At 43.3% G+C, this 27,463-nt stretch overlaps 1 protein-coding gene across 1 annotated transcript in view; it reads left to right on the top strand.

The window, feature by feature from the left end:
* LOC126198786 (soluble guanylate cyclase 88E) overlaps nucleotides 1-27,463 on the top strand; it is a 122,247-nt gene that overhangs the window by 33,359 nt on the left and 61,425 nt on the right. The window contains exons 5-6 of the mRNA XM_049935356.1: nucleotides 16,566-16,689; nucleotides 16,796-16,937. Of these exons, the coding sequence (XP_049791313.1) occupies nucleotides 16,566-16,689; nucleotides 16,796-16,937 (266 nt within the window). The remainder of the gene's footprint in view (nucleotides 1-16,565; nucleotides 16,690-16,795; nucleotides 16,938-27,463) is intronic.

Raw genomic sequence — 27,463 nt, 5'->3', positions numbered from 1 at the left:
CGATACTTGAAAACAGAGGACTTTGCACGCTGATATCGAACTGCTGTCTACATACAGAGTGCCAGTATTAAAAGGTGATCTATCTTTTGTGGAAGTACTTCAGCAAATCATATGGTGCTATCACGTAATATGTAAGTCTGCTGATTGTAAGCCAACATATGCCAAAACATTGGCTATTCTCTGACACTGTATAGTATCTCCCTCTCCCTCTTCCTCACCCTCTTCCTCTACCTCTCTTTCCGCCCACCAGGGTCTCTGTCGTACGTTCTGATAAGGAATAAAAGTGATTTTCAAACGTACTGTTGATTAAGGTTGTTAATAAATTGATGAATTGTTGTTTTTCAATTTTTACTCTAACATTAACTTTTCACCATAACACACATGTTTCATAAGAAGCGTTTTAACAAATTTGTGTAATCCAAGCATCATAAAAAACTATAAGGTCTGTTACAATGTTGCTTGACGAGGAACTCTCCACAAAAATTTCTGTTCCGACACTGACAATCTTGAGTGTTTATGGAAAAAGTTCAAGGCAATCGTAAAATGCGTTTTAGACAGGTACGTGCCGAGTAAAACTGTGAGGGACGGGAAAAACCCACCGTGGTTCAACAACAAAGTTAGGAAACTACTGCGAAAGCAAAGAGAGCTACACTGCAAGTTTAAACGCAGCAAAAACCTCTCAGACAAACAGAAGCTAAACGATGTCAAAGTTAGCGTAAGGAGGGCTATGCGTGAAGCGTTCAGTGAATTCGAAAGTAAAATTCTATGTACCGACTTGACAGAAAATCCTAGGAAGTTCTGGTCTTACGTTAAATCAGTAAGTGGCTCGAAACAACATATCCAGACACTCTGGGATGATGATGGCATTGAAACAGAGGATGACACGCGTAAAGCTGAAATACTAAACACGTTTGCCAAAGGTGTTTCACAGAGGAAGACCGCACTGCAGTTCCTTCTCTAAATCCCCGCACGAACGAAAAAATGGCTGACATCGAAATTAGTGTCCAAGGAATAGAAAAACAACTGAAATCACTCAACAGAGGAAAGTCCACTGGACATGACGGGATACTAATTCGACTCTACACAGAGTACGCGAAAGAACTTGCCCCCCTTCTAACAGCCGTGTACCGCAAGTCTCTAGAGGAACGGAAGGTTCCAAATGATTGGAAAAGAGCACAGGTAGGCCCAGTCTTCAAGAAGGGTCGTCGAGCAGATGCGCAAAACTATAGACCTATATCTCTGACATCGATCTGTTGTAGAATTTTAGAACATGTTTTTTGCTCGCGTATCATGTCATTTCTGGAAACCCAGAATCTACTCTGTAGGAATCAACATGGATTCCGGAAACAGCGATCGTGTGAGACCCAACTCGCTTTATTTGTTCATGAGACCCAGAAAATATTAGATACAGGCTCCCAGGTAGATGCTATTTTCCTTGACTTCCGGAAGGCGTTCGATACAGTTCCGCACTGTCGCCTGATATACAAAGTAAGAGCCTATGGAATATCAGACCAGCTGTGTGGCTGGATTGAAGAGCTTTTAGCAAACAGAACACAGCATGTTGTTCTCAATGGAGAGACGTCTGCAGACGTTAAAGTAACCTCTGGCGTGCCACAGGGGAGTGTTATGGGACCATTGATTTTCACAATATATATAAACGACCTAGTAGATAGTGTCGGAAGTTCCATGCGGCTTTTCGCGGATGATGCTGTAGTATACAGAGAAGTTGCAGCATTAGAAAATTGCAGCGAAATGCAGGAAGATCTGCAGCCGATTGGCACTTGGTGCAGGGAGTTGCAACTGACCCTTAACATAGACAAATGTAATGTATTGCGAATACATAGAAAGAAGGATCCTTTATTATATGATTATATGATAGCGGAACAAACAAATATAATTGAGAACGGTTAATGTTTCGTTGGGAGTGTGCGTGCTTAACGATTTGAAGTGGAATGATCATATAAAATTAATTGTTGGTAAGGCGTGTGCCAGGTTGAGATTCATTGGGAGAGTCCTCAGAAAATGTAGTCCATCAACAAAGGAGGTGGCTTACAAAACACTCGTTCGACCTATACTTGAGTATTGCTCATCAGTGTGGGATCCGTACCAGGTCGGGTTGACAGAGGAGATAGAGAAGATCCAAAGAAGAGCGGCGCGTTTCGTCACAGGGTTATTTGGTAAGCGCGCTAGCGCTACGGAGATGTTTAGCAAACTCAAGTGGCACACTCTGCAAGAGAGGCGCTCTGCATCGCGGTGTAGCTTGCTGTCCAGGTTTCGAGAGGGTGCGTTTCTGGATGAGGTATCGAATATATTGCTTCCCCCTACTTATACCTCCCGAGGAGATCACGAATGTCAAATTAGAGAGATTCAAGCGTGCACGGAGGCTTTCCGGCAGTCGTTCTTCCCGCGAACCATACGCGACTGGAACAGGAAAGGGAGGTAATGACAGTGGCGCGTGAAGTGCCCTCCGCCACACACCGTTGGGTGGCTTGGGGAGTATAAGTGTAGATGTAGATGTAGATGAACAAATCTTATTCTGGAGGTATTTCGTATTACCTCATGGATACTAAAGTTGTTGCTGACAACATAGCTTTATAAATGTGAAAACTACTGAGTTGGATCTTAGTTCGAAATCCACATTATACTGGAGGCCCCCCTATTTGTAAGCCAGCTCAAAGATGGAGGAAGGCAGCAACGCACCAATTCCAATACGACAGTGGCTAGTAAAGGAATGTGATGTTCAAATCAGTCTTCAAGTTGAAGACAGTTTTACCTCTATATACTGAAGTGTACCATTACTAAATAAGTGAGAGAAAGACTTCACGGGAAATTGCGTGTAAGGCATATTCATAAAGGTACGAGTTCTTCCACAAGTCTTCCATATCAAGAGCACCTTTTAACACTATCCTAGTCTTTTCACTATTGTGGTTGAACTAATCAGTATTTAAAAAGGGAAGAGAGCAGGTTGTAATTAACTCTACTTCTGATTTTTTCAATACTGCATATTTCAAAGTTAAGTAAATAAAAAAATACTTTGGAACTAATGCAGTTCTGCTATCAATAATCTCAAAATGAAATTGACTCATGCGTAAACTTAAAGCTTAAGGCATTTGACCAAGACTAATGTAGGTAATACTTGGCTACACTGCTCCAACAGCAAAAGAAGTTAGTTTAGTAGTAATTCGTAATACAAATATTAACAGTAATGTACACTGATAAGCCAAAACATTATGATCAGTGCCGACCGCGACGTTGGATGCCGCCTGGTGGCGTTGCAGACACGTGACGCGCTAACAAAAGTGTGGAAGCGTATCAGACACAGACGGTGGAGCACCCTAGCGAAGACGTGGAGTGCAAAGGCGAGATCCTTTGAGATTAGCGACTTTGACAAAGGACGGATTATTATTACGCAGATCCTGTGATCGAGTATCTCGAAAACGGCGAAGCTAGTCGAATGTTCAAGTGCCAATTTCGTGAGCATCAATGGAAAGAGATAGGACAGTGAAACTACCACTAGGTGCTACATGGTCGGACGTCCACGACTCTTCACAAAATGAAGGGTTCGGAACCTTTTCTGCTCTGTAAAGTAGAATAGATTGTGATCTGTAGCATCTCTGCCGAAAGAGCACAATGCTGGTGCACGCACAAGTGTTTCAGAGCACACCGTTCATCGCACATTGTTGAACATGGAATTCCACAACAGACCACTCCTGCGTGTTCACATGTTCATCCAACGACTCGTCAGTTACGATTGCAGTAGACACGGGACCGTTGGGATTCGACCGTCAATCAATGAAAACGTGTCGGCTCTTCTGGTGAACCCATTTTTGCTACAGTAGGTCGTCGGTTGTCACCACAATCGAGGTGAACGGCGGCTCGAAACGTGCTGCCCGTCACGGACGCAGACTGGTGGGAGCAGTATTATGCTGTGGGAGACATTCTCCTGTGATTACATTGGACCTGTGGTAGTAATCGAAGACACGCTGATAGCTGTAAATCACTGCATCCCTTCATGCTTGATGTCTGCCTCGATGGTTATGTCTTGTGTCAACAGTATAATTGTCCGTGTCTGAGAGTCAGAACCGTGCTGTAGAGGTTTGAGGAATATTATAGTGAACAAATTCGCCTGATGTAAATCCTATGGAACGCATCTATCGGGCGCTATCACTGCGTACACAAATCAGCAGCTTGTTACTTACGTGAATTGCATACATGACCCGTGCGTAGACATCTAATACCACATAGAGGGTAGAGGCGTGTGGGAAAAAGGTAGAGGTCTGTTAGATAGGAAAATCATGGAGACGATACGTAGGAGTTGAGGTGGACAATGGGACATACAGTCACTGAGATAGACAGAGGATGGGGGTAGTGTATTGTTTGAATAGAGTAGTGGTTACAAATGCAAAGGTTTGGGGATGGATGGAGCAGGAAAAGGAGAGAGGAGCCCTGATGTGGAGTGGGGTAGGTGGGGAAGAACTAAAGTTGGTAGGAGGGATAAATATTGGGTCAGATTCCATTGTCAGGGAGAGGGAATTGGCTCTGAGCACTATGGGACTTAACATCTTAGGTCATCAGTCCCCTAGAACTTAGAACTACTTAAACCTAACTAACCTAAGGACATCACACACATCCATGCCCGAGGCAGGATTCGAACCTGTGACTGTAGCGGAGAGGGAATTGATTGAAGTTGTGTTCGGATAGGATATAGAGCAGGTGTAGGTGCATGGACGGAGGGGTGTGTTTGTGAAGGCATACCAGGGTTGGTGATCAGAGGGGAGACAATGAGTTATTGGAATCCAGTTTGCAGAAAGTATAGGAAATCCTGAGGTGTTCGATGTGGGTGAAGAGTGGTGGGAATTTGATTAGATGGTAGAGGATCCAGGTGGGAGAAGGTAAACAGATGTGGAAAGTGAGATGGAGTGCATGGCATTTGGGGATTTGAAGGGACTTATTGAACTTTGATGGGGCAGAGATCCATGTAACATTTGCATAGCTGAGGATGAGTCGGACCAGGGTTTTTGTAGATGCAGAGACTAGTGGTGGGGTGTAATCCCCAAGTTCAGCCTGTTAATAGTTTTAGTATACTGATCAAAGCTAAGTTTTCTAGATACCATTGTGAAGCATCATCGTAAGAATGATAACCTACAGGAGTTACATCTCAGTCAATGACAATATATTAATTTGTATGGAAAAAGTCCAACTCAGTATCTTAACCTATTGCTGCTACAGCTTACACAAAGCTATACTTGAGTGTTTAGGATTGACAACAGATCAAACATGCTATCATGTGTTCTTGCAGGTTTCCAGAGGTGTCTGATATTACATGTTTAAACATTTCTCATAAATTGGGGATGCAGTCACTGGATGGTGCCACAGTCTGTCACTGGTGAAAGCACAGATTTTTCAAGTTGAAATGCTATGCAGAGGAATGATAGAGACCAAAACTCTTATAACAGTTTATTCTTTTAGACCTTTGTATTTCCCACATTTCTTGACGTACACAATTTGACTTGTAAATACGTACAACCACGTTACATCTCTAATGTTGCTGATACATGCTATGTGTATATAACATCAAATAATGTGAGAGGAACTAGGATGATTAGTTTTATATAAGGCAGGTTACTGCTGTTTTAATAGCTCTCACATTGCATAGATCGTTCGTTTATGAGCACAGCAACTTCTGTTTTTTCAGATTCTGAGACACTGCACATGTTCTCCCCAAGAGAGTTCATTGTTCAGATTCTTAATTTCCCTGGAGAGTGTGCTTGTGGATTAATGGATGTTTCGAATTTTCAGCTTACGTTAAAGTACAAGTGTGCCTCTTGCATTTTACACGTTTCTTGCCATTTTAACTGGGCTCATGTGGCCTGTGGTGTTTGAGAGTTTATGGAGATGGATACAGTTCCGTCACAACAGCACATTAGCAGTGAGAAGCAGAACTCTTGTCATCCAGTTTTTATAAGGCCATCGAATCATCAGACATGTGAAGCACCTCTGTGTGCAGGGCTGCTGCTGGCAGATTGTGACCTGACTCCAGGTTACCTATATGATTGTGCCAGACTCACACAGGTATGGCCTCACACAGCGTTGTGAAGTCAGTACTCCTGCGATATGTGGTGCATGAGCTGAGACCTGGCTCAGCATGTGGTCACACCCCTGTAAGGCTGCAAGCAGACTTCACAACCATGGAAAATCCCCTCCCTGCCTTCACAGCAATGCAGAGTCGGTCAGTATCTCAGATCAGCCATCTTGGAAGCTAATGCCATAGATCCTGTGTCAGTACACAAAAGTCGCCATCTTGTATAGCTATTTGGAATTTTTAAATTTCACACCAACAGGAGAAATGAAGTTCTTGCATTTTTTAGAATTTGTTAATAATCTATACTTACGATGATAACCCTACTTACAACAATGACATCATAGGAGGTTGCATACCCTGGAGCTCAAATGGGCTATTCCCACCAAAATTTGAACTTCCCGCCATTTTTTAATTTCCTGCAATTTTTTTAATTTCCTGCATTTTTTATTTTGTTACCAATTTATACAAAGAGCAACTGGCCTATGTCAGAGGGGGAGGGGGAGTAGGGAAATTTTGAACACTGTAGAGGGAAGGGAAAATCTGGTAACAATGCAGACTGGCCTCGAGCTCTTCTCATCTGTCTACTCACAGCACTTCTGTTCTCTTGTACTGTAGGCAAAGCAAGTGAAAGAGATGTTATCTTACCCTTTCAGTTTGTCATGAGTATAGCAGATTCATCATGATGTTAATGTGTTATATGTGATATTATTTACCATTTCACACTATTGATTTCATACTCATCAATCCATTCATTACATATCAGTCCACTTACTTCATTCAATACACACTAATTGCAGCAGGGTAAGTCACAGTTCGCCACCAACTCCCCCTCCTCAATGTTGCATTCCGCACATGTGTTGTTGTTGTTGTTGTTGTTGTTGTTGTGGTCTTCAATCCAGAGACTGGTTTGATGCAGCTCTCCATGCACATACCACATAGGAAAAAGGTTTTGTTTTCGATCCCTCTTACTGCACGGTCTTCCCCTTTCTGTCTTCTTTACTCAAGTTCTTGTATTTTGGCGGTTCTGCCTGTGGTCTCACAAACCTGCGTTGGTCGCAGGTATGATCAGCTTGTGAAAAAGTGCTTTTTTGTGACTGGAATGTTCTCGGCAGGCAGTCAGGCTACAAACACATGCACATAGATGGACCCCAAGCAAGCAGCTGAATATCCTGTGGTAAACACAGCACATAATTTCTAGAATTCCTTGCCATTTTCTAAAAAAGCTTTCATGCTACTTTATCTCCACATCTCTCGTCGTACCTTCTATTACAGCTACTTTTGGGTGTGATTATGAAAAATTTTAATTCTTTGCATATCGATGATTGTGGCAAATGTTTATGGACAATCGCAGCTGAAATTTATGAGCACGTGTTCCACTTCGGTTGCTCGACCCATGTTAGTCCTCCTTTGGTAGCTTGACCACGAAAATAATATTGTAGTTATGAATAAATGTCTTTTGTTAATTCCTTGCCATTTTCGAGAAAAGCTTTCGTGCTACTTTATCTCAACAGCTCTCGTAGTACCTTCGATTACAACTACAGGTCCAATGAAAGCCCAGCATAGCATAATTCTGCCTCGACCAGTCTCTGTCACGGCGCAGTTCATGTTTCTAGCGGACGTTCGCTTCAATGACGTCTTATCAGGACACAACCATGGACAGGAAATGTGATACTCCGACCAGGCGGCTGTTCCATTTTATGTGCAATCAAATCTCGATGACCCTTTGCTATCATAAGTGACTATGTCGTTTGGCCAACGTGGGTGCCATCTGCTGAGGAGCCGTATGTCCAGAAATATGCATTGAACGGCGTGCTCCGAAACATTTGTGCCTGCACCAGCATTATACTCTTTCGTCATATCTCCCACAGATCGCCGTCTATCCCGCTTTACAGAGTGGGCAGGCCTGCGTCCTCCTCGTTCTGTGATAAGGTGTGAACTTCGAAAACCATGTCGGCCACCTCATGGTTTCACGGTCCCCAACAACTTTTTATAGATTCTCAAGACAGTAGCACACTAAATAACAACTAACCAGCTTCAGCACTCTGAGATTTTTGTTCACTGGCGCTGTGCCATAAAAGTCTGCCGTTTGTCATAGTCGCTTCTGTCAGTTAACTGTCCCTTTTCTGGCCCGTGTCGTCGCTATAATCATGTCTCATTCACATCTGCACCGCTTACATATCTTCCTTACCGCATCACGTGCCTCAGTGCCACCAGAAGCCATTCAGTCTCACGCTGGGTGGTACTCATAATGTTTTGACTCATCATTGAAGCTATTGTATTGCCTTACCCCATTCTGCCTGGCTGTGATTATGCACTAACATTTTCGGCTTCAGAAGCAGTGAATGACATTCACCTCTTCGTAGTGCTACCGCCTCTGGAACTAAATCGAAAATACGTCGTATTTCGTAGTGTTATGAGTGCACGAAGACTCCGTCAGTGTGATATTAATCTGCAATGTTACAAGAAAACCAGCTGGTCAGCTCCATAAAATCTCTGTCAAGCCAAACGTCTAAAATTTGTAAATGTATGACACATTAAAAACAAAATGCGAAGATCACGAAACAGAACAGATGTGTTCAAGCACAAATGATTGGTAAGTAGCACAGGCTTTAACATGGTAATGGTTCCCGTTACCTCTTTTAATTTCGAATCAACTGTGCGCCAAGTCCCGTTATCTCCTTTAATTTACAGTATTGTTTATCATCTACGGAAATTCCTTGTTTTAAATAGCGTAAATGGAGAAAGATTCAGAGTCTTTACTGGAATAAAGTGATATCCATAAGGCAGCGGTGTAATTTTTATGCTCGAATACAAATAGAACTTTTCGAAATTTCCAATGTACGAACTGTGTTTGCTTTAATCGTGGAGTGGCTTGACTGAAAAGAGAAAGCTTTATACGTGACGGAACAGTGCCAAAGTAGTGTTGGTCAGAAAGCGTGAGAAACAGGAACAATGCATCGAAACATTTTTATTCATGAAACATACGAAAAATGAAGAATAACTCTTTAATTTTATAATGGTGGATTCAATTTCGATTTATTTGATGGGGAAAAATTCGCTAGTTGCACTATGCTGTTTTAAATCTTTTTATACCAATTTTTCATCCTTAAACAATTCATTAGTATCTCGAGGATGATTCTGTAACTAATGCCTCCTGTTTTCTGTGCTGACTTTGAGTATCCGAGCCAAGTTATGTAGATGCAGTACCACAAGCGTCCGCCACATGTGGGGGGTGGTGGGGTGGGGAGGTGGAGCAAGAAGTGATCACGCCAAACGCCACCAACCGCCCCTCCCCCCCCCCCCCCCACTCCCTGCCCGCTTCTCACCGCCCTGGAGTCAGCAGTGCAGAGTTTTTATTCATTCCACAGTAATCAACTTATAAAAATATCCAGTCGATAACCATCAATTCTCTGTGGTTAAATATTTTTTTTGTGCTATCCGCAAAATTTACTTCTTGAGAAATGACACGTCTCGAAACTGACAAGCTCCTTCATATCAAAAATGGCAAGTTTAGAGTCTTGCCCCTCGCCTTGATAAATTTGTGTAGATTCCTATTTAGTATTAATTTTTGAATCTAGCAACTAATTTCCTGACGATTTCTTTGTCCTGCGACTTACACTATCTGGTCCAAAGTATTCGGACACGCTTATGCAACTCGAAATTGATCACCAGATGTCACGAGAGGTGAACCCGCCAATAACGCCATAACCTCCGCCTACTTATATAAGTAGGCGGAGGTTATTACGTTGTCAGTAGAGGAGCAATAACAGCAGAATAGATCGGTCAATGGCTTCGAAAGTGGAGTAGTCATTGAATGTCACCTGAGCAACAGATTGTAATGTTTCTTTATTTACGTGGCCATTACGGCGCTCCAACCCCAGTTCTCGATACCAGTAATATCGTACTACTTTTCTGCGAAGTAACAGACATATTTTTGTGACAATATTCACATTTGGTTTTATTAAAGTATAGGTACTCCGATGTATCGATATATTACAGTGATATGGTTCTTGTGTGTATTCATTTCTGTGAGACTGTCATAATCTTTGACTTACTTGGAACCGTTTTGGGGCGAATGCGCACAGAGCAGTCTTTGTTTCACTTTGCAGAAGTTCAGTTGTTATTTCACTTTGTAAAAGGTCAAGTCTTGTGTTTGGTTAAAGTGGAAATTAAATATATGAAGACTGATACAAAACTGTTTTCTTGATGATGTGACAATTAAGAAGAAGTACTGTATATGTGAATTTACAAGAAGTTTAATAAAAATGTGGATCGTGAGCACCAAGTCAAAAATTATTTCTACCATATCATTGTTCTGATCTGGGATTGTTTGATCATTAAGAATTTCCTGAAAAACGCATTTGTTAGGTCTTCAAATATTGCTAAAATACAGATCTGGACCTTCTACCAGTCAGAGTGTAATCACCCTAGAATCAACAAGATGAGCCATAACAACTTCGACGAAATCTACGTGGGAATCCATTCGAGATAAGTGCCAAAATTAATGACTTTTTTACAGTGACTTCACTATTTCCATTCTGACGATACCATCCACAGCCAATAACTTTGTTGTTGCCCGATAAAGCGAACATATGCTGCGTGAGCAACATTATTAATCAGATTTCTAACCTACCTTGCAACTGGTGGTATTGTTAGAAGATACACCAGGGATATTTCAACAGTTCTGAAGCTGCCCCCGTCGACTGTTGGTGATGTAACTGTCAAGTGGAAACACGAAGGAACAATCACAATCAAACCAGCACCAGGCGCACCTCACATACTGGCGGAAAGGAGCCGCCGAGCACTGCGGAGCGTGGTTGTAAAAAAAAAATGGAGTGAAATCAGCGTATGGAGTCACCCGTGGGTTCCAAAGTGCTGCCAGCAGTCCAGCCGGCACGATGACTGTGTGTAGGGAGTTGAAATAATGGGGTACAATGGTCGATCGGCTCCTCATAAGCCACAGACTCCTGTGTTCAGTACTAAGTGACGCCAGAGGTGGAGTAAAGAGCGATACCACTGGTCAGTGGATGACTGGAAACAAGTGATTTGGGGTAATGAATCAGGCTATAACGTGTGGCAGTCCGATGGCAGGGTCTAGGGTTGGTGATTGCACAGATAATTTGACCCATCATCATATCTAGTGCTAGCAGTGAAGTACAGAACAGGTGGTGTTACTGTATGGGATGTTTCTCATAGTAATCGTGTAACCCCCTTATTATGCTTAAGAAAATGCTAAATGGAAGGATATGAACACATTTTACATCATTCTGTACTGTGTACAGTAGGAGAACATTTCAGAGACAATTATTATGTCAGCATGACAATGCACCCTGTCATAAAGCACCGATCCCGAAATGGACTGGCCTGCCCAGAGTCCCGGCCTGAACTTAATGGAACACCTTTGGGATGAACTAGAATGTAGACTTCGCTCCAGACCGCAGTGTCAAAATGGGTACATGCTCTGGTTTTGGCTCTTCGGACCATTCCACCACAGGCATTCAGATATCTTACTGAATGTGTCCCCAGCAGAGTTCAAGCTGTCATAAAGGCGAAGGGCGGACACACTGTATATTAAGGGCCACTAATAGCGGTGCCTTTACTTTCTATCATATAGTGTTTAACACCAGCAGGGAAACGTTCGAAAATGGATTCTGGACAACGAGATGTTTGTTCAAACAAATTTCGGGCTTGCAGCCGGTCGTCGTTCAATACTTCGCACGATATTTCAACGGGGCACCAGCCAGTCATCATTCAAGCGCTTAAATCAGCTGCCCTGAAACCAACAGTTTTTTAGTAGGTATGTGGATGACACGTTCATAGTGTGGCCTCATGGAGAAGATAAATTAATGGAGTCTCTACATCACCTCAACTCCATTCATAACAACATCCGCTTCACCATGGAAATAGAGAAATATGGTTGTTTACCTTTCTTGGATGTCCTGGTTCGAAGGAAGAATGATGGTTCTCTAGGGCATTCAGTTTACCGGAAACCCACTCATACTGATTTGTACCTGCAAGCATCGAGTTGCCATCACCCATCGCAAACCATAAGTTTGCTTAAAACACTTGTTCATAGAGCTCATAGTGTCTCAGATCTAGATAGCTTACCTAAAGAACTCGCCCATCTAAAGACAGTATTCAGCGAAAATGGGTATTCCATCCGGCAAATTTACAGGGCACTAACAGCTAAAACTAAGAAGCAGGAAGTGAATAAAGAGGAGAACATGCCGGAACAATCTTTAGCTTTTCTTCCTTTCGTTGGCAACACTTTGTTTAAAATAGCAAGAATCAGGTAAAAGTGGTTTTCCGCCCACCATCGAAGATTCCGGACCTTGTGGGATCAGTTAAGGACAATCTGTTGCTACGAAAGGCTGGAATTTACCAGATATCTTGCCAATGTGGTATGGCTTACACAGGTCAAACCACATGCACCGTGAAAGAACGCTGTACTGAACATCAACGTTACACCCACCTTTTGCAGCCAAGCAAGTCCGCGTGTTGCTGAACATTGTATTTCTACTGGACATTCAATGGCGTATGAGAAAACAATGATTTTGTCCACAGTAACGTCTTTCTGGGACTCCATTATTAAAGAATCCGTAGCAATACGACTGGGGGAAAATCTGTTAAACCGTGACAGCGGCTAACAGCTGGACAGTGCATCGTATCCCATCATCTCGACGATTTGCTCTAATCGAAGACGACAGAGTGCGTCAATGACCGCGGCAAACAGCAACGCAGAGGGGGACTGAGTTCTGCTATTCCACCAGCGAGGGCGCTGCCGGCGGGCAGTGTGGTTCATCTATCAAGTTTTCGACGCATGCGCAGAATACTTACAGTACGCTATATATTGCGGAACGGAGGACGTTTTTGCCCTCCCCCTCCCGGATGACGAACTTCGCTGTGACATCTACCCTTCCTTCCAACTATAACCTGGCCTTGTTCCCCCCCCCCTCCCCAGGGCCCCCTTTTCCTCTTTCCTCCTTCTCCCAGAGCGGATTTTCCTCCGTCCCCCCCTCCCCTGAGACCCTGCACCCCATACTTGCCTCTCTCCTTCCCACATCCCTCCCTACCTGGCCCTCTTCCGCGCGCCCCCCGATCACCTTCCCCATCTCTTCCCCTCCCTCCCTTCTCCAGGTCTCCCTCATCTCCTAGCGCCTGGCAGATCCTCTGTATTGCTCTTCATCAGTGTGCCACATCAGTGTTGTTTAGTGCTGTTTCTCGTGTGCGTCAAGAGGTGTGATTTTAATTGTGTCCTGCCTTGAGGTTCACCGTCAGTGTTACATTATGTGCTATGCCATCCGTTGCTACCTTTATGCTCCAGTCATACTGTGCCTTGTGTTCTTTTAACCGTCGCAGTGTGTGGATTTTTGTGTGTGCTACTTTTAAACAGTTTTTTGTCTCCATTTTAGTCACCCCATTTTTTGTCTATTGCCTTCCATGATGTTCCCCTTTTTTATATCTATGTTCACCTTATTCTCTCCTTTGCTGTTTTTAAATGTCTTCTATTGTTTTGTTCTATGTCTTTCGGCTGAAGAGCAGCGCCTATGCTGCTGCCAGCCCGCCCCGATGGGGAATTGAAATACAATAAAGGAAAAAAAACGTTTTTGCCAGTCGCAGGCTCACCTGAAGATAATTGGCAGGTGCCCTGTTGAAATATTGTGCGAAGTATTGAACGACGACCGGCTGCAAGCCCGAAATTTGAACAGTCAATTCGCCGGGAAAATTTTAAAATTCACAACGAGATGCTTGTTAATCAGAGATGTCCCATTTAATTCCTCACTGATAAACAAACTGCACTAATTGAAATCCGTGGACGCACGCTAAAGGTGTATGGTGAAGTTACAATAGTCATGGGCAATTTGAGGCTGTGGGTACTGGGTTTCAATAGTGGTGAAAAGAGTGTGCACGAGTCACATCGAAGTCTACCATCCTCAGCTTACATTCTTCATAACGAACAGCGGCTTCGTCATTTCAGCCATGGTGATCGGCGGATTACGACGAAGGGATTTTGTGAGCAACTAAATAAGATGTTACTTAGCAATCATATACAACCGCTCGCTCGCCGATAGATCTGTATCTACAGATTGGAAAATTGCGCAGGTCGCACCAGTGTTTAAGAAGGGTAGTAGGAGTAATCCATCGAACTACAGACCTATATCATTGACGTCAGTTTGCAGTAGGGTTTGGAGCATATACTGTATTCAAACATTATGAATCATCTCGAAGGGAACGATCTATTGATACGTAATCAGCATGGCTTCAGAAAACATCGTTCTTGTGCAACGCAGCTAGCTCTTCATTCGCAAGAAGTAATGGCCGCTATCCACAGGGGATCTCAAGTTGAGTCCGTATTTCTAGAGTTCCCGGGTTCGATTCCCGGCGGGGTGAGGGATTTTCTCTGCCTCGTGATGGCTAGGTGTTGTGTGATGTCCTTAGGTTAGTTAGGTTTAAGTAGTTCTAAGTTCTAGGGGACTGATGACCATAGATGTTAAGTCCCATAGTGCTCAGAGCCATTTGAACCGTTTGAACGTATTTCTAGATTTCCGGAAAGCTTTTGACACCGTTCCTCACAAGCGACTTCTAATGAAGCTGCGGGCCTGTGGGGTATCGTCTCAGTTGTGAGACTGGATTCGTGATTTCCTGTCAGGAAGGTCGCAGTTTGTAGTAATAGACGGCAAATCATCGAGTAAAACTGAAGTGATATCAGGTGTTCCCCAGGGAAGCGTCCTGGGACCTCTGCTGTTCCTGATCTATATAAATGACCGGGGTGACAATCTGAGCAGTTCTCTTAGGTTGTGCGCAGATGATGCTGTAATTTACCGTCTAGTAAGGTCATCCGAAGACCAGTATCAGTTGCAAAGCGATTTAGAAAAGATTGCTGTATGGTGTGGCAGGTGGCAGTTGACGCTAAATAACGAAAAGTGTGACGTGATCCACGTGAGTTCCAAAAGAAATCCGTTGGAATTCGATTACTCGACAAATAGTACAATTCTCAAGACTGTCAATTCAACTAAGTACCTGGGTGTTAAAATTACGAACAACTTCAGTTGGAAAGACCACATAGATAATATTGTGGGGAAGGCGAGCCAAAGGTTGCGTTTCATTGGCAGGACACTTAGAAGATGCAACAAGTCCACTAAAGAGACAGCTTACACTACACTCGTTCGTCACCTGTTAGAAAATTGCTGCGCGGTGTGGGATCCTTACCAGGTGGGATTGACGGAGGACATCGAAAGGATGCAAAAAAGGGCAGCTCGTTTTGTATTATCACGTAATAGTGGGGAGAGTGTGAAAGATATGATACGCGAGTTGGGATGGAAGACATTAAAGCAAAGACGTTTTTCGTCGCGGCGAGATCTATTTACGAAATTTCAGTCACCAACTTTCTCTTCCGAATGTGAAAATATTTTGTTGAGCCCGACCTACATAGGTAGGAATGATCATCTAAATAAAATAAGAGAAATCAGAGCTCGAACAGAAAGATTTAGGTGTTCGTTTTTCCCGCGCTGTTCAGGAGTGGAATGGTAGAGAGATAGTATGATTGTGGTTCGATGAACCCTCAGCCAAGCACTTAAATGTGAATTGCAGAGTAATCATGTAGATGGAGATGTAGAACCTCAGTTATCGCCAAGTGTGTCGGAGAGAGGTCCACCGATGCTTACAGAAGACCAAAACGTCTTCGAATGGAAACTTGTCGGAAACTGCTGCTGAAGGTGACAACTTTCTGAACATCGTCAGCACCAGAGATGAAACGTGGTGCCATCACTACGAGCCAGAATTCAAAAGGCAGTCCAAGGGGTGAAAACGTGCGAGTTCGCCAACACAGAAGTAGTTCAAGACACGGTATCTGCAGGCAAACCGATGTGCACTATCTTGAAGGGAAGCCAGGGTGAGGTTCTTCTACATATCTTGGAGCCTAGAGCAACTGTCACTTCAGAACGCTACAAGACGACATTGAACGTGCAGAAAGGCCAGATAACATCTTGTAACACGATGACGCGTAACTCCACAACAGTGTTGTAACCATGAAAGAACTCAATGCCAAATTTGGCTGGGCTGTCCTATCACATCTACCGCGTAGTCCTGATGTAGCACCTATAAACTTGCTTCTTTTCGGGCCTAAGAAAGATGGACTACGTGGCAACCATTTTCCAGACTCAGCCTCTAAGCTGCAAGACGGTAGTTAGCCTCGTCTGGTTCAGGTTTTTACGAGTGCGGCGTGGACGCTCTTGTCGATCGTTGGCAACACTGCAATAACGAATAGTATTGACTATGTGGAAAAACGACAGTGTTTAGCTGAAATATTTTTCTATTTAAGTATGTTATTGTGCTTTCTGTATCTGCTGTAATTCCTATGAAAATAAATGGGAGGCTTTAGCTTCGGAATGATCCTTGTCTTTTGTTGTTTAAGCTGCTGATGCTAACAGCCCGCAGTGCAGTCCCCCGTTGTATGACTTGCTGATGTTTTCTGTTTACTTAGGAACGACATGGTGATTCGGAGCATCGGGAACTCTCTCATGGTTATTCTGCCTGACCTCATCAGTAAGAAGATTACAAACTGGTTTGACCTCGTGCGCCCCTTAATTGCCTTCAGATTTGAAACTGTAAGCTCTTTCTACAAAGGTATTTTATTTCTGAGTGTTGGCAACCGTCAGTCTACGCACGTGGATCTGTCTCGGTAACTGTCATACGCCTGTGCTTCCGTTTCAGATCTTGAACCGCACAAACAATATTTTCGAGCTGGTCACCGTGGAACCGGTTCTGACGGAGCGGCCGTCGGACAGGAAGAAACACGAGATAATACTCAGCGACCAGTCCGATTCAGTCGACGAGAAAAAACTTAGACTGAAAGGTAAGGCAATTTGGTATTAATTGTAGAATATGATCATTTTAATGAAAAAGCAAACATAGGAGTTTTAGTTCAGCGAGATATTCGGGAGAAATTGAGTTTAAGAAGTCGGAGAAGGGCGAAGGCAGTTTGAAACTACGAACGAGAAACGCGAGGAGTGTCTGGATTAGGGATGCATCGTCTTCGACTCCGAAATGTCGGGACTTCCGACTGAAATTTCATCTCCGACTCCACAGTTTTCAAAAGGTTTTACAGAAGGTGAAGGTTCAAAGTCTGAACCTCAAATATCAAAAATAAAACTGCAGTAATAACGCTGCCAACAATATAACATGAGCGGTCAAAGAACCTTGCTGCGTGCCGATAGGCCTAGGCCCAGCACGGACGAATGCCGCTGTTCACAAATCATCTCCGGTATATCTAGGGTTGCCACATTACAAAGACAAAATTACCGAACATCGCCTGGCGGAAGTATTTGCTGAACTGATGGTGAACACAATAAAACACTGAATATTAAAACGGTATTGATTACTAATAGTTGGAGGTTTCTTCGAATTTTCGATAATTTTAATTTCTGAATAAAAGTCGTTGCTCGACGCACATTTCAAATTACAACGAACTATCATATCGACATTCAATTTGTTTCTAGCGACAGACTATAAATGATTCACGTGATTGAAGACTCTTTCCACATATGTATACTGCATGGAACTGCCATTCCTCTTCTGATATTTTTGTGTGTTAGACGTTATTTCTCCATTTAAAAACGTTTCCACGAAACATAGAAGCTTAACTTTGTAATTATTCCAAAGTTTTATGTAGTATACGCATCTCTTCGTATAAACTGTCTAAATTAGTGACATGAACGGAATTCCAAAAATCTCGAACCACCCATACTTCGGTACCGAACACGGGGCTGAAATACCGAATTGTTTGGTAAACAACCGAATACCTGGCAACCCAGGGTATATCTGATTCAGAATGATTTAATGAAATTCCGCATTTTTACACTCGCGGTATAAAACAAAGCTTTTCAGTGACCCTGTTACAAAATAATTGCGGTGAAACTAGTACACAGACATCAAAAAAAGTTTTGCATCACGCTGGTTCCCAGAACTCATGAAGATAGACGTTGACTGTGCATATTGTATCACAGACACAGTCCCTTTGACTGTTCAGAGATGTCACTAAAACGCGCAAAGATGTAAAAAACCATGCATGAGCAGCGCCTATTAGACGGAGGGGCTCCGACAGCCGATCGGTTCCAGTTATTCTGCCAGGAAGGACGTACACGGTCCGTGTTGTCTGTAGCTCAACCTTGCCTAGACGGTCCATATCGCGGTTCGATCGCGTCCTCACTACTTTGTGCCAGGAATGGCTCTCGACAATGGAAGTGTAAAGGCGTCTCAGAGTGAACCAAAGCGATGTTGTTCGGACATGGAGGAGATACAGAGAGACAGGAACTGTCGATGACATGTCTCGCTCAGGCCGCCCAAGGGCTACTACGCAGTGCATGTTGAATAAGGCTTTTCGCGCAGCCTCAGGACGTCCTGTTACTACTCAAACTGTGCGCAATAGGCTGCATGATACGCAACTTCACTCCCGATATCCATGGCGAGGTCTATCTATGCAACCACGACACCATGCAGCGCGGTACAGATGGACCCAACAACATGCCAAATGGACCGCTCAGGATTGGCATCACATTCTCTTCACCGATGAGTGCCGCATATGCCTTCAACCAGACAATTGTCGGAGATGTGTTTGGAGGCAACGCCGAACGCCTTACACACACTGTCCAGCGAGTGCAGCAAGGTCGAGGTTCCCAGCTGTTTTGGGGTGGCATTGTGTGGGGCCGACGTACGCCGCTGGTGGTCATTGAAGGCGCCGTGACGGCTGCACGGTACGTGAACGCCATCCTCCGACCGATACTGCAACCATATCGGCAGCATACTGGCGAGGCACTCGTCTTCATGGACGACATTTCGCGCTCGCATCGTGCACATCTTGTGGCTTCCTTCAGGATAACGACATCGCTCGACTAGAGTGGCCAGCATGTTCTCCAGACATGAACCCTATCGACTATGCCTGGGATAGATTGAAAATGGCTGTTTATTAATGACGTGGCCCACCAACCACTCTGAGGGATCTGCGTCGAATCGCTGTTGAGGAGTGGGACAATCTTGACCAACAGTGCCTTGATGTACTTGTGGATAGTATGCCACGACGAATACAGGTATGCATCAATGCAAGAGGAAGTGCTACTGGGTGTTAGAGATACTGGTGTGTACAGCAATCTGGACCACTGCCTCTGAAGGTCTCGGTGTGTGGCGGTACAACATGCAATGTGTGGCTTTAATGAGCAGTAAAAATGGCGGAAATGATGTTTATGTTGATCTCTATTCCAATTTTCTGTACAGGTTCTGGAACTCCTGGAACCGACGTGATGCAAAACTTTTTTTTTATGTGTGTATTTGAATTTACTGTACGAGTCTCTTAGCCAAACTGAAGATTCTGGCGCCTCTGTTCATAAACGACCAACGATAAAACTGTTGACAGTTAACCCAGCAGAAGCTACTGACAATCGCACTAACTCTACAACTGTGACAACACTGGAAAAAACAATGTCCGGTATTTATTACCAAATATTTTAATGAGCTGCAATAATGACAATATTAATGATAAATCTGAGCTACGGAAATACTTGACGCTGAATTCTCATTAAGGAAAGGCTTTCAGTCAGTAAGAATAATTGTACTCTCACGTTTGAGAATCCACAAACACAAAAACATTCCATCTTATACTACGGAAGTAACTGTCTCTATCGATGGGTTCAGTGGCAAGAGAAAAACGGTTTAGTCGAGCTGCTTAATAGACCACTTTTTAATAAAGAGATTAAACATATGTAAAGCCCTACAGTTAAAATTCATTAAATATAACTTATTGTTTTACAGTTCCAGCATTTGATTCAGCTCATTTCTATTGAATCTTGAAATTGTTAATTAGTATTCTTCCATGAATAATTTTCCTATAAAATTTATTTTGTTGCTTAAATAAATAAACTCTAAATTTTGGGCAGTGCTGTTGTTATTGAGAAATGGTAATTATATAAATACCACCTTCGATTCCGACAAGACATTTCCGTTGTCTCGCACTCCGATTTCGATTGCAGTAAAACCACCCTCGTCATTTGAGTAGACTCTAGATAGCTCAGCTGGTAAGGATTTTGCTCACGAGACGCAAGGGTCCAAGGCACAGGGTTTTAGTATCAGATGGCTTCAGAACGAAAACAGTTAAGCTGTTTTCTTTTTCTACGTGCTGGTAGGCGTTTCAGCTTCCTATGCGAGGCATAACACAATCTTATCACAAACGACCAACATTCAAATGTGCTTTCAGAATCAGAAACCCACTGCCCAGTCTGTCCTTGTATACGACTGAAGATGTTCGTACCCACAGTGGTTGCACTGAAATAATAATAATTTGCATATCCAAGCATGCAGTTCCTTTCATGCCAATCTGAAGTTAGTTGCAGGCTGCATTCGTGTTGCAGTTCTAACTGTCAGATGTGTATTTCCAGCAATAACTCAATTATTTATTACGGTGGAATCAACGTCTGAGCCGCACCGTCAAATGTACCCGATTAAAAATATATTATTTTATAACTTTTCGTCCTCAGTAAGTCTTGCTGCAACATATTACAAAGTAAACCTGTTTGATTATGTCTATTTGTAAAGCCCATTCATAGGGAAATTGGCGTCCATAACATGGCATATCAACTAACGAATCTCAAACTTGGCACATCCACAAACGTATTTCAAGCAACAATAGCTAATTCAATGCATAAAATATCGACCTCCGTAAGTTTAATTATGTCTAGATACAAAATAATTCAAGTAACGACATTGCTGTTCAACTCAAGTTCGCTTTCTCCTTCTGCTTATCTTACATCATTATACATTATAAATGAGAAAGCTTGTGGGCGTGTGTGTTAGAATGTTTGTTACTCCTTGAAAATGACGCGGCTGGATGGATTTAGATGAAACTGGAATGGTGATAGCTTGTACCCTGACACGGGCTACCTAACATACCAAAAGGATGGAGAGTGGGGTTGACAAACAAGTGTGCCCAAATGTGCGTATACCCATGCTTATTTATAAAGTATTTGAGAATGAGAGCACTTAATGAGTTTCAACAAACTTTACACGCAAAATCAGACTATTACGAAACTTTTCTTCGCCGACAACCCCCACAAAATGATGACAGGAAAAAAGTTTATCGTTCACTACATTTTCGCTTTTCGGGCAGTAAAACTGCCGCATGGAGCATGACGTATTAATTTAATGCTTCTTTACTACTAACTGTATTCGTGATACATCTTGCAGACAGTTTTCATATATACCACTGAATGTACCAGCACTATTATATTATTGTATGACACACGGGTCAACAGACAGGACGTCATAAACACTGAGATGCGTGACATACTGCCGCATCATGAATGATGTTTAAATTTATTACTTCATTGCTAGTAATTCTACTCACAACGCATTCGCAGACAGTAAGCAAATACACCACGGGATGTACCTTCAAAATTATATCGTTGTGCGACATACAGTTGGGAGAAACTGCGTCATAAACATTGTGCTGCGTGAAAATGACATTGCAGGGAGAAATTCGCTATATATACAGATGAAATATGTGTACAAAAACCTTTGAAATATGTTAAATATACATGGAACTGATTTGACATGTGCATACCTGGGAAAAGGTCGTGGTAAACGATTTTAACAAAATTTTGTAGAAATGCACTTCAACCAGAATTTTTAAAAAAATAAGTAAAGAAAACGACGCGCCAAGAAGGAATTATCCGAACGGGACGGAAATCGGTAGATGTGATTCATATGAACAGACAAACGAGTGATTAAATTTTCAGAAAAATAGGATGATTTACTCAAGAGAAATAGCTTCACAAATTGACCAAGTCAGTAGCGCGTTGATCCACCTCTGGCCCTTACGCAAGCAGTTATTCGGCTTTGCATTAATTGACAGAGATTTTGGATCTCCTCCTGATGGATATCGCGCCAAATTCTGTCCAATTGGCGCCTTAGACCGTCAAAATTCCCAGACCGTTGGTCGGCACTGCCCATAATGCTCCAAACGCTCCTCAGTTGGGAAGAGATCCGGCGACCGTGTTGGTCAAGTTATGGTTTGGCCGAAACCACAGTTATGGAGTGGCGTGCCAGTTCCATGCTGCTTCATGATAACTCATGTTCCCAACTTACACCAGCTCAAGCGCGAGACACTCGAGCACCCGGCCTATAGTCCTGATCTCACCCCCAGTTTCTATTGGAGGAGGATGTGCAGCATCTTCACGCAGAGTTTTAACAAACTGATATCTCCAACCAGGAGCATCGGTGGGATGATTGCCTCGATACTCACTGTTATTTTGACTGATTGGCATACCTATCCTTGACTGTACGGTCTTCGAACAGAAACTTTTGATCGCCCTTTACAGTTACGATCCCAGGGGTGGGATACCAACCTTACTGTCACCCGCCATATGCCCCGACAAACAGAAGTGATGGTCTGGGTGCCATTTCTTTTCGTAGCAGAACCCCTCTGGTTGTCATCCGTGGCACCATTCTAGCACAGAGGTGTATCGATGATATTGTACGCCCCGTTTTGTTGCCTTTCATGAGAAGCCATGGTGGGCTTACGTTCCGCAGGATAGTGCTCGCCCACTGACGGCGAGAGTTCATAGTGCTTCCTTTCGTGCTTGCCAAACCATAACTTGACAAACATGGTCGCCGGATCTCTTCCCAACTGGGGAGCGTTTGGAGCATTATGGGCAGTGCCCTCCAACGGTCTGGGAATTTTGACGATCTAAGGCGCCAATTGTTTGTCTGTTCTTATGCATCACATTTACTTATTTCCGTCCCATTCGGATAATTCCTTCTTGGCGCGTCGTTTTCTTTACTTATTTTTTAAAAATTCTGTTTGAAGTGTATTTCTACAAAATTTTGTTAAAATCGTTTACGACGACCTTTTCCCAGGTATGCACATGTCAAATCAGTTCCACGTATATTTAACACATTTCAAAGGTTTTTGTACACATATTTCATCTGTATATATAGCGAATTTCTCCCTGCAATGTAAGAGCCACCGCCCTCCTTTTGGAATGAGGGTGATAACGTGAAGAGAGAAGGGGGAGGTGGAGATGGACACTCGACTGTTGCAACGCTCAATTTTTGACCAGTTACGGCTCGTCTGCTGAAGTGGGGACCGAGCCACCCCTGTCCGGCCCCATACGGCTCTGCTCGGCCACGTACTCGGTCAATGTCTGATGTCCGGACTCCGGAGCATAGAGAATATATATATATATATATATATATATATATATATATATATATATATATATATATATATATATATATATACGGAATGAGCACAGCCTACTGCGCATGTTCTCTATATCAAAGCGGGCTTGTCACGTGATTTTGGGACGACGCCGTTCTCTACAATTTGCAGTAATAGCAAAACTTGAAGATTACGCGTAAACATCCGAATCAACGACATTACTGCACCATTGCTGTTACTAAAACTCAGACGTGTAGAAACGGTTATGTACGTTTCTACACGTCTGAGTTTTAGTAACAGCTATGGCAGTGTCGTTGCTGCGGATGTACACGGAAGTATGCAAAGGAGAATCATTTACTTTTCGTAAGTACGTACAACAAACGTATACTCGTAATTTAGTAATGATATGAGGCACTTTATATGTTGAAAAATATCGAGACACGGTATTACAAAGTCTTATTTATAGGAATAATTTCTGTGATTTTATGGCCATTGTGTTCGCGAGAAAATTGCTGTATAAATTTGCAACTATGTTTGAGTAAACTACCAGTCACTAAATATATATTGGGCTTATTTTCGTACGCAGATAAAATTTATACATAACAGTCAGATTAATTTTCTCCAATTCATGCAGATTCTCCAACCCTTATCTGTGCATCTAACAATTTCTGCGTGAGACAGTTGCCTATATAGTAACATTGTAACGTAACTAATTAAAACAGATTCGACAATATGAATCAGTGCAATAGAAAACTTAAAAAGATATTGTTGCCTGTCAATTCTTTTATTGCTCCAAAATTCGAACCCTGATCTTGTAATTTTTTTGTGAATAGTGTGTGATTTTTCTTTTCTAATGGGATGATGAAAAAATTTTAGACGCTTTACTTGTTTATAACAGTCAGAGGCTTGAATGAGGGGAAAACTGTAAATAATAACGGACAAGCAGTTGGTGCAAATCGCGCACCGTATTTACTGTAATAATTTCATGGTTCCAAATGCATTGTTTTTTCGTGACGCTTCGGTGGCGTCTACAATGTCAATGTAGCATAATTAATTAGAACAGAGATTCGACAATATGGATAAGTGCAATATAAAATGAAAAAAAAAATTGTTGGTGGTTACTTCGTATCCCGTTACAGAAAAAAACGAAAATAAAGTGGAAAGTTACGGTACTATGGCGAAAAGCGCAATACCATTGCTCTTCATTTCAGTTCCTGATGTAAATTGTTAAGATGTCTGTAAAAGGTGTATAGGGTTTAACAGTATTTCTAAGCGAAGTAATAGCACTCAAAATGCAAAAAGCGCCGTCCCAGAATCACGGACTTGCGCTCCAGAAGATTTTGGGGACAGAATTGTAGCTCTGTGCATCCGAATGCTCATTCCATAGACATGTTTAGTCTATGCTCCGGACATGCGGATAATCGAGCGTGACCGGTCATTGCTGACATCTCACTTCACTTCGACTCGTCGCACTGCACAAAATGCCTCGCTCTGTCATCCTTCCTCTCTCTCTCTCTCTCTCTCTCTCTCTCTCTCTCTCTCTCCACACACACAAAATTAACATTTCCAAGAACTCTTACGTGGCACAATTAACTTGATACAGCATGTACACTCCTGGAAATGGAAAAAAGAACACATTGACACCGGTGTGTCAGACCCACCATACTTGCTCCGGACACTGCGAGAGGGCTGTACAAGCAATGATCACACGCACGGCACAGCGGACACACCAGGAACCGCGGTGTTGGCCGTCGAATGGCGCTAGCTGCGCAGCATTTGTGCACCGCCGCCGTCAGTGTCAGCCAGTTTGCCGTGGCATACGGAGCTCCATCGCAGTCTTTAACACTGGTAGCATGCCGCGACAGCGTGGACGTGAACCGTATGTGCAGTTGACGGACTTTGAGCGAGGGCGTATAGTGGGCATGCGGGAGGCCGGGTGGACGTACCGCCGAATTGCTCAACACGTGGGGCGTGAGGTCTCCACAGTACATCGATGTTGTCGCCAGTGGTCGGCGGAAGGTGCACGTGCCCGTCGACCTGGGACCGGACCGCAGCGACGCACGGATGCACGCCAAGACCGTAGGATCCTACGCAGTGCCGTAGGGGACCGCACCGCCACTTCCCAGCAAATTAGGGACACTGTTGCTCCTGGGGTATCGGCGAGGACCATTCCCAACCGTCTCCATGAAGCTGGGCTACGGTCCCGCACACCGTCTTCCGCTCACGCCCCAACATCGTGCAGCCCGCGTCCAGTGGTGTCGCGACAGGCGTGAATGGAGGGACGAATGGAGACGTGTCGTCTTCAGCGATGAGAGTCGCTTCTGCCTTGGTGCCAATGATGGTCGTATGCGTGTTTGGCGCCGTGCAGGTGAGCGCCACAATCAGGACTGCATACGACCGAGGCACACAGGGCCAACACCCGGCATCATGGTGTGGGGAGCGATCTCCTACACTGGCCGTACACCACTGGTGATCGTCGAGGGGACACTGAATAGTGCACGGTACATCCAAACCGTCATCGAACCCATCGTTCTACCATTCCTAGACCGGCAAGGGAACTTGTTGTTCCAACAGGACAATGCACGTCCGCATGTATCCCGTGCCACCCAACGTGCTCTAGAAGGTGTAAGTCAACTACCCTGGCCAGCAAGATCTCCGGATCTGTCCCCCATTGAGCATGTTTGGGACTGGATGAAGCGTCGTCTCACGCGGTCTGCACGTCCAGCACGAACGCTGGTCCAACTGAGGCGCCAGGTGGAAATGGCATGGCAAGCCGTTCCACAGGACTACATCCAGCATCTCTACGATCGTCTCCATGGGAGAATAGCAGCCTGCATTGCTGCGAAAGGTGGATATACACTGTACTAGTGCCGACATTGTGCATGCTCTGTTGCCTGTGTCTATGTGCCTGTGGTTCTGTCAGTGTGATCATGTGATGTATCTGACCCCAGGAATGTGTCAATAAAGTTTCCCCTTCCTGGGACAATGAATTCACGGTGTTCTTATTTCAATTTCCAGGAGTGTATAACATAATTCGATATTGAGTACAAGCACAAAAAAGACTCATTTCCAAATGGATTTACGCTGCTTGTCAATAACAGGAAACTATGTACGCATTAAATAAACACTATTCCGCAACTTTAGGACATGACTACATCTGTAAAGAAAATATATGAAGAACATTATATATTCATGGCTGCAACTACTCACAATTTTTGCTTGAAGTAAATTTATAGTTACTGTTGATCAGCAGTGGACCACTGACGCACTCTGGATTTAATTGATTTGCCGATTTGTTAATAACATGCCAGCTTTACTAAAGCACCGTTCACTAGGTGTGATTGTCGCTGGAATATATAAAATACGTCTTGTAACTGCAGCCATCCCTGAAAGAATATGTCTGTTCCAGCATTTTAACATTGACTTGTCATCTGCAACGTGTGTTGATATATAGAGACCTACTTCGTCTGAAACGGAGAACTTGTAATTGTCGCAGTTGAAACGATCTCTCTTTCTGGATGGCGATGACATTGTACCTGACGACTCTATCTTAACAAACACCAGAGAGAGAAGTGACACAGAACTGCACGAAAGTGTAGCTGGAAAAAAGTGTATTTTACATTGATAAAATAGCACACAAATTATATTATTTCCCTTTCGCTACGAAGCAATATGCACTAACTATACAAGAACGATTACGTTAATGATTGCACGTAGTACCTGTAAAATTAGCACACTTTTGTCACACACTCCTACGAATTTCCTGTTTATCATTTGTGTCAAGCATATTGACATCAAGGAAAGGACCAAAGGAATGTAGCAATTTTATGGTTGGAGATAATTACGACCTTCTTACGTACAAAAGTCGGGGTTCAATTTTTAATCCATTGTATCTCGTATTAAAAATACATATATGATAGAATACATCAGTTACGTTAGTTAATTACAGGTCTATCCTTCCTACGTATCATAATGAAAAAGTACTTGCAACTGCAGTAATGTAACACACTTCACATGATTTGAGGTCATTTTCGTTGACAAGGCAGATCTGTTGTCAATCCAAAGAAGAACTAAGTAGATCGTAGGTTCTTTATCCACATTTACTCCTGTAAACTCATTGTCATATCCCTGTAACCTGTAACTGGAATTATTTTGCACCACTAAAGCAGCAACTT

Source organism: Schistocerca nitens, chromosome 8 (assembly GCF_023898315.1).
Source record: "Schistocerca nitens isolate TAMUIC-IGC-003100 chromosome 8, iqSchNite1.1, whole genome shotgun sequence".
Classification (NCBI taxonomy): Eukaryota; Metazoa; Arthropoda; class Insecta; order Orthoptera; family Acrididae; genus Schistocerca; species Schistocerca nitens.
Note: the sequence above shows the minus strand (reverse complement) of the source record. Positions and strands in the feature narration are given on the sequence as shown.